We start from the raw sequence: 7,982 nt of genomic DNA, 5'->3' as shown, positions 1-7,982 counted from the left end.
TCCCTTTTTTTTTTTTTTTTTTTTTTTCAGTTTATATCCTTGAGCTACAAATCCCCTGGAGGCTCTGGACTGTCGAGATGTGAAGAATTCACCAGTGTCTCTCTACGCTTAGTGCTAAAAGGGTATCAAGTGGAAAAACCTCCTACTACTCCCTGAAAGTAAAGGCCTCGTCTACCAGTAGTTCACACTTTATTGCTCCTGTCCTGTGCATATCCCATGAGCCACTGGGTGGCTAGAACTGGGCTAGAACCAAGGAGCTAAGAGAAAAAATCCCGGGCAAGGTTGGGGGAAATAGGTCACAGTGGCTGGGTGGTGAGGTCACAGAGAGGTTTGTCTGATCCAGACTACATAGGGGAGGGGCCTAGGAGGCAAAGCGGCCCCAGAGGTTCCCCAAGCCCAGGCAGGGGCACGGTGTGGGAAAGGCAGCAGGGACAAAGGCCAGGGAGCTGAGTACAAGGGGCCAAGGGGCCCGGAGATTTGAGGGCAGGAGCAGTGAGGGGGCAGTCAGGATGATGAGGAGAAGCCAGAAACGAAAGCTGCAAAAAGTCACCGGGCTCTGCAGACCGGAGGAGGGGCTCAGGGTGAGGGGGCAGGGGGTGAACGGCAGCAAGATGGAAGCCAGAGATCAGGGGAGGGTTTATGTGGAGAAGTTGGACAGGGAACAAGGCAGACAGGGAAGGGTAAACCCACGGACCTAGAGAGAAAGATGGGAGGATTTGACAGCCCAGAGCCCCCAAGGTAGTGGTTAATAAGTAGTTAACAGAAGGAAGAGGCATGACCCTCATGGAACCCCTGTGCACCCCCTTCTCCTTGGGTAGGTGAAGCGGAGCTGCCCTTCATGTGGCCCAGAGCCTGAGGGTGAAGAGAAGAAGGGGAGAGGAAACCCTATATCTATTCAGTTGTTCCCCCCAGAGCTGGTGAGTCCCGGGGCGGGGGCGGGGATAAAGGACTGGGGGCCGCTGAGGGGCCCCCATGACCCCTGCTTTCCCCCTCCTGCCCTCACAGGTGGAGCACATCATTTCATTCCTCCCAGTCAGAGATGTAGTCTCTCTAGGTCAGACCTGCCACTACCTCCACGAAGTGTGCGACTCTGAGGGCGTGTGGAGACGCATCTGTCACCGGCTCAGTCCTCGCCTTCGAGAGCAGGGTTCTGGGGTCCAGCCCTGGAAGAGAGCTGCGATTCTGAACTGTACACCTCCCCGGGACCCTCTAGTTCTCTCTGCTTCTGTCCTACCTTATTCTGGGATCCCTCCTACTCCATAAAATTGCCTGATGACCTCAGTATTCCCAGCCAACCTTCCAGGGCCCCTTTCTCTGGAAGAAACTTGTTAGACTTAAACATACTCCAACAAGGACTTACTCCAAGTCTCTAAAGCTGCTCTCGGACAGACATTGTCACCCAAAGCCCCCATTCCTAGCATCCCTGCCAAGTTGCCCACCATATTCAAGCTCTTCCATATCTTACCTTGTGACATCCTCCTCTCCCAAAACCTGGAGTTCTCCCTCCTCTAAACCAGGATTTTTCAACCTTGTCACTATTAAAACTTTGAGCCAAATAATTCTTTGCAAGGGGCAGGTGCTGTCCTTTGCATGGTAGGATGTTTAGCAACATCCCTGGCCTCTACCCACTAGACGCCAGTAGCACCTCCCCCAGTTCTGACAGCCAATGTCCCCCGAGGGACAAAAATCACCCCCAGGTTGAGAAATATGCTCTAGTCCCCTCCCTTCCCAGGGAGCCCCTATCCAATAACTTCGTCTCACACAACGGAGATGAAGGGAGATGCAGATAGCAGATCCAGAGCTAGGGGTGTGGAAGGGTTACTGGCCTTTCCCAGTCATTCCTTTTCACGCCTCTTTCTGCTTTTCTATGCATTCTTATATTTCCTTTGATGTCTCTGATGCAAGTTTGGACCAAAGAAGTGCTCACTTAGAAGCATGTGTGTGGCCCTGGGCTGAGGTGGGGCAGAGAACTTTAGTTCAGACATGGGGCATAATTTCAGATATCTTCCGAGCTTTCCACGTGCCCTTTGGAAGGAGTCTTTCCCCAGGCCTGGGGATGGAGAGGAGCTAAAAACCCATCCATTGAGAGATCTAGCTTTCCCAAGCTCTGTTTCATCTCCCTTGTGCCTCCCCGACCCCTTAAACCTCCCTCTCCTTCCCTTCTGCAGACACGAAGGGCCTGTATTTCCAGGCATTTGGGGGCCGCCGCCGCTGTCTCGGCAAGAGTGTAGCCCCTGTGCTGGCCCATGGCTACCGCCGCTTCTTGCCCACCAAGGACCACGTCTTCATTCTTGATTACACGGGGACCGTCTTCTTCCTGAAAAATGCCCTGGTCTCCTCCACCCTTGGCCAGATCCAGTGGAAGCGGGCCTGCTGCTATGTTGTGTTGTGTCACGGAGCCAAGGATGTGAGTACCAGGACCCCAGCAGCTGAGACCCCACCTCTTTTCCGGGAACCCAGGGCCCATACCAGTCCTGAGGTGGCATCCTTAGGACAGCCGCCCTCCGATACCAGGAACTGGAAACCAAGTTCGCCTTTCCCAGCCCTGGACCCAAGTATCTCATCTCCCACCCCAGGATCCAGCTGCCCCAGCCTCATCCCACTGCAAGGTTGGAGATCCCGGACACCTTTGTCTTTTCCTACAGTTTGCCTCGGACCCGAGAGGTGACACAATTTACCGTAAATACCTCTATGTGTTGGCCACTCGGGAGCAGCCGGGAGTGGTGGACACAGCCCACAGCCGGTCCTGCGACTGTGTCGAGGTCTACCTGCAGTCCAGCGGGCAGCGGGTCTTCAAGATCACCTTCCACCACTTCATGAGCTTCAAACAGATTGTGCTGGTTGGTCTGGAGGCCCAGCGCACCCTGCTGCTCCTCACAGGTGAGGCTTAGAGCAGTGGTTTGCAAGCTGGCTTTGGACCGCCAGGGAATTCCCCCCTTCTGAACTCCTTAATGCTGTAGGTAGGGCCCTGAATCCCCAGACATCATTCTTCCCAACACTCAAATTGCATTCTGCCAAATCCAACTGCTCGGTTTTCTCTGCACTCATCCTTCACACTGAAGAGCTCCCCTGGTTGATTTTCGGTGGTGAAGGCTGGAGGCTGGGGTACTTGAGGTCACTGCCCCCTTATTTCATCTCTACCCTTTTCCTTCCAGCCCCACTCTAGGGCAGCAAATGTCTCATCCTGTATGGCTTAGGGAGTCTCTTGGGAGGTTAATGTGGTTATTGGAGGGTCCCCTCCCCCCCACAGTTGTCTGCCTCCCCGCCCCCTCCCCCAGAGGAAGGAAAGATCTACTCTTTGGTCGTGAATGAAGCCCAGCTGGGCCAGCCGCGCTCCTATACAGGTCAGCTGGCCTTGAGGAAGGTGTCCCATTGCCTCCCTCACCTGCGTGTGGCCTGCATGGCTTCCAACCAGGGAAGCACTCTCTACATTACAGGTAAGAGCCACCTCCCTTCTTCTCCAGACCCCAGCCTTGGACAGACCCTGCAGATACAGAATCCTCCCTTATCCTCATTCCAGCTCTGTGGGGGACCTGTAGAGCATCCTAGACAAAAGAGGTGTTTAAGCTCCCAGACATCATAGCTGGTGCACTTCTAGTGGGCGTGAGACTCCCCCAGATCTTACATCTTTCATCCCAAGTAGGGCCTGATCCCTAGGAAATGGGTGCCCAAAGCTGCTGAGCTGAGGGCTCCCAACCCCCCAGACCAGGGGGGAGTGTATTTTGAGGTGCATACCCCAGGGGTGTATCGTGATCTCTTTGGGACCCTTGAAGCCTTTGACCCCACGTACCAGCAGATGCCGCTTCCGGTCTCACTGCCTGCCAAGGTAGGATCCTGGGATGGGGGGCTGGGGGCAGACCAGAGCGGGCGGGGCCTTAGGGGGCCCGCAAGGTACTGAAGGTCTGAAACATGAGCAGGAATCAAATGATTGATCAGGGAGGGACAAGGGACCCAGGGAGAGGGGTGACATAGAGAGCAAGACCAAAAGCGATCAGCTGGGTGTGGCAGGTTAGCAGTTGTGAGATTCTGGAGCTCAGAGTTCCCCTGGAGACGACTGAAGGCCCACTTCTCCTTTCTACCTTACCTCCTAGGTCCTATTCTGTGCTCTTGGCTACAATCACCTTGGCCTGGTGGATGAATTTGGCCGAATCTTTATGCAGGGAAATAACAGATATGGGCAGCTGGGAACCGGGGACAAAATGGACCGAGGGGAACCCACACAGGTGAGATTGCTTCCCAGCTACTCTCATCTTGCCCCCCTTCCTCTAATTCCCTGACCCCTGGATCTCTCCACATCTCTACTTTCCATAGAATCCACTTTCTACTCCCTAGGATGTTAAGCCAACCAGTTTGTAATGCCTGTGCTACTGTATCTCACCCGGGGTTGGCACCACAAGGTGCATTCTGTGTGGCTCGTGCTACAAGTGCAGTAGGAGTTTAGGGAGACCTGGGTGGGCTGAAGTAACTCCAAGAGGTGAGATGTAAGCAGGGCCTAGCGGGTTAGATAGGATTCGGGTGGGTACAGGGAAAGGCATCCTATGTAATGGGGATGGGGACGAAGCTTGCACATCCCTGGGACGGTGGAAGGCCCAGCCTGACCGGAGCAGAATGTGTTTTGGAACTCGGTAGCTACGAGGAGGTATAGGCCTTTGCAGGCCTACGGAAGTAACGATTTGGGAAAGAGCCGTTGCGGGTTCTGGAGCAGGAGAAGGCAGCCCCCTGGGTGATGGAGAATGGGTCACGCGGCCAGAGGGCACAGTGAGAGGCCCACCGGAGGCTGCTGAATGACACCAGCATTTGAGACAGGGGACTGGGGCTGCTACAGGGGCAGCGGGAACAGAGGAATGGAGACGTGAGGTGTAGTGAAAGAAAATGAACAGTCTCTGGAAACTGACTAGATATGAGGACAGTGGGGTAGGACAAAGGTGGCTCTGGCAATAGACATGGTAAACATGCCAGTGGGCGAGGAATGCTGGTTTGAGGAGAGAATGTGAATTTAGGCTTTTTCTTTGCAGTGAGAGTAAAACACTGGAGAACTTTTTCTTTGCAGTGAGAGTAAAACACTAGCTGGATTCCAAGTTGGAACAAGGTTGAAATGACAAAAGTAGAGGCAGAGGGGCAAAGCTGGGTGGTTGCCATGATTGTGGGTGGAGGGACTGAAAGAGACACACCCTCAAATGCCACATCTCACAGGCCACAGGCACAGAAAGTTTCACCCAGGAGGGGGTGGTGACAGTGATAGTGAAGGAATATGCTCCCTGACATGGAAGGATGGCTATGCCATATTTTTCAGTGAAAAAAAAAAAAAAATTCGTGAAATGGTTTACACAGCACAATCCCATTTTGGTTTAAAAATATACAACTTGCGTGTATATATTTGCTGAGGCAACAGTGAGGAAGAATATCCAACAAGATGTTAATAGTGGGTGGTGGGGCTTCCAGTGATTTTTAAATGAATTTTTGCTTGCCAGTATTTTATAATTTTCCTGTAATGGCCGTGAAATTACTTATCTATGTCTTAAAAGTAAAGTGCTCACGGTCTCAGGGGCAAGTGTGCAGGAGAGGCCCTGGGATTTGGCTGCTGGGAGGTCCAGTGCCTTTGGAGAGAAGTCGTAGCGTAGTGGGGAGAGAAGCCAGATCACAGAGGGTTCAGGCAAGACTGGCTGTGGTGAGACCAAGAATGTGGTCCACTTCAGACTGATAACGTAGCCAGTCCTACTGCCTAAAAGACAGAGGTAGGAAGCAGCAGAAATCAGGTGGAAATTTTTTCCAAAAGAGTGGCCATTTTGAAAGATAAAGATATGATGGACTGAAAATGCTAGAGATGGAAGGAAGGACGCAGTGGGAGGCAGGTCCTTCCAGGGGCCTAACCTGGAACTACACAGGGACAGGGAGGAAGGCTCTTCCTCCCCTGAGGCTGGAAGGCAGAATGAGAGACTGGACCTGGGGGACGAGACCAGGGAGCAGATAGCAGGCCCTGGACTCAGGCAAGAGGCCTGTTTTCCAGGGAGCCGAGAGGAGGAACCAACAGCCATGCTAGCGCCCCTGTGGTCAGACTGGGGCTGCAGGAGAACCAAGGAGGAGTGATAGCTGCCAGTCTGCAGTCGGCAGGGCGGACCTCCTTGGGGAGGGGGAGGGTACTCTGGGGCTCACCTCCTCCCTCCGCCTAGCTTCCCTAGGGGAAGCTGTCACCCTTCTCCAACCCGGCCCCTCCCCACGGTGCCTTGGTGTTCCCCACTTAGGGACCCTGCCCTGTGTTCTCAGGTACATTATCTGCAGCGCCCCGTCGCCCTGTGGTGTGGCCTCAACCACTCCCTGGTGCTGAGCCAGCGCTCAGACTTCAGCAAGGAGCTGCTGGGCTGTGGATGTGGGGCCAGAGGCCGCCTGCCAGGCTGGCCTAGGGGAAGTGCCTCCTTCGTTAAGCTCCACATCAAGGTCAGAGCAGGGTCCAGGGAGCGGGCAACCAGGGAGGGCCAGAGCAGTAGAGCCCACAGGACTGTAGCTGGGGCTCCCACAGGGACCCAGGGACCCCATCTTCCAGCACCACCCACTGCCCTTTCCTGCCATGTACCATGGCTCCTGGCTCTCTCCCTGAGCTGCCCCTGCTGGCCCACTCCGACCTCACACAACCTTGGGGCTCAGCCAGCCAGCTCACTTGCTGGCTCAGGGCTGGTCTGAGCAGGACAAACACAACAGCTGGGGCTTCCTGGGAACCCCTTCCTGGGGCCCCACTCAGCCACTCCCCCTCTGTCTCTCCTCCAAGGTCCCTTTGTATGCCAGCTCCCTCTGTCCTACCAGAGAGTGCCTCTACATGCTGTCCGGCCATGACATCGAGCACCATCCCACCTACCGGGACCTACCAGCCAGCAGGGTGGCGGGGACCCCCGAGCCCAGCCTGGGGGCTGAAGCAGCCCAGGACCCTGAGGGGGTGGCGGCCCAGGCCTGTGAGCTGTACCTCAGGCAGATCCACAGTTGCCCCACATTGCAGGAACGCATGGAAAAGACGAAGGAGGTCGTGGGCTGGATGCCCTTGATGGCTGCACAGGAGGATTTCTTCTGGGAGGCCCTGGACATGCTGCAGAGGGCTTTTGGAGGGGTTGGCCAAGGCCCCCCAACCCCTGACAGCTGACCCCCCTCTCCTGGTCTCACCCCTGGTGGGAGGGTCTGGCCCTGGGCCAGGGGCTAAGGAGAGGTGGAATGACAGCAATGAATGCTGCGTGTGGGGAGGGGGATGCAGTGGGCTAGGGCCTGCTAGACATGTCAGGGTGGGACTGTTTTGTAAAATGTTCAGGGAGCTGCCCAGGAGGGGCCCCCAACCTGACATGGACAAAAGATTTGATGGACAAATAGAATAAAAGGCTGATTGAGGCCCGGTTTGTAACCCTGGGGCCTGGGAGGAACGTGGGGCGGGGTGCGGGGGGAGGGGTGGGCAGGCAGAGTGGACGCAGCTCAGGCTGTCAGTTGCTGCAGAGCTGACAGCACCTGGATCCTTCAGCTTCCTTTTCCCTCCAACGCCAAGACCTGATGCCTACTTGGTTCCGTCACTTGGATCCTCCGTCCATTAGACTGAGAAAGGCGCTTCCTCCAGCTTCAGGATGCTTCCTACCCATTTCCCTTCATCCCTGTGAAGCCAACCGCCGCCCCCCCCCGCCCCCCCCCTCCTGTTTCCCTTCCAGATCTGATCTCACATGTTGTCCTTTCCCTTGCTTTCTACTCCATTCTCCTCTTCCTCAATAAGGAAGACACTCCCTTTACCCACATAGCATGCCTCCCTGCCCCCACCCATACCTCCAAATATTTGGGAGAGAAGATGGGTGAGCAGAATTCTTCCTCCGTGGCCTAGTCTGGCCCGGGTATGGAAAGGACGGTAGACATTTGAAGTGGAAAATAAACTGGAGCAGAGGGTGGTCAGGAAGTGGGTAAGTGATTAGAGGTTGGGAGTCCAGGGAAGGACTTCCTCTGGGTGCTGAGGAAGCAGGAAT

General features: G+C 55.2%; 1 protein-coding gene across 2 annotated transcripts in view; it reads left to right on the top strand.

Annotated features, from left to right (window-relative positions):
- Positions 1-7,129, top strand: part of FBXO24 (F-box protein 24) — an 8,880-nt gene extending 1,751 nt beyond the window's left edge. Inside the window, exons 1-10 of one of the 2 annotated variants that reach the window (XM_007468851.1) lie at positions 465-581; positions 819-917; positions 1,006-1,189; positions 2,169-2,407; positions 2,646-2,880; positions 3,279-3,437; positions 3,705-3,826; positions 4,092-4,223; positions 6,265-6,435; positions 6,764-7,129. In XM_007468851.1, coding sequence (XP_007468913.1) covers positions 510-581; positions 819-917; positions 1,006-1,189; positions 2,169-2,407; positions 2,646-2,880; positions 3,279-3,437; positions 3,705-3,826; positions 4,092-4,223; positions 6,265-6,435; positions 6,764-7,129 — 1,779 coding nt within the window. In that variant the 5' untranslated portion in view covers positions 465-509. Of the gene's footprint in view, positions 1-464; positions 582-818; positions 918-1,005; positions 1,190-2,168; positions 2,408-2,645; positions 2,881-3,278; positions 3,438-3,704; positions 3,827-4,091; positions 4,224-6,264; positions 6,436-6,763 lie in introns of those variants that run through there. The other variant, XM_007468850.1, reaches the window with a different exon arrangement.
- Positions 7,130-7,982: the final 853 nt, after the last annotated feature.

Source organism: Lipotes vexillifer, unplaced genomic scaffold (assembly GCF_000442215.2).
Source record: "Lipotes vexillifer unplaced genomic scaffold, Lipotes_vexillifer_v1.1 scaffold12, whole genome shotgun sequence".
Classification (NCBI taxonomy): Eukaryota; Metazoa; Chordata; class Mammalia; order Artiodactyla; family Lipotidae; genus Lipotes; species Lipotes vexillifer.
This window is presented reverse-complemented; position numbering and strand designations above follow the sequence as displayed.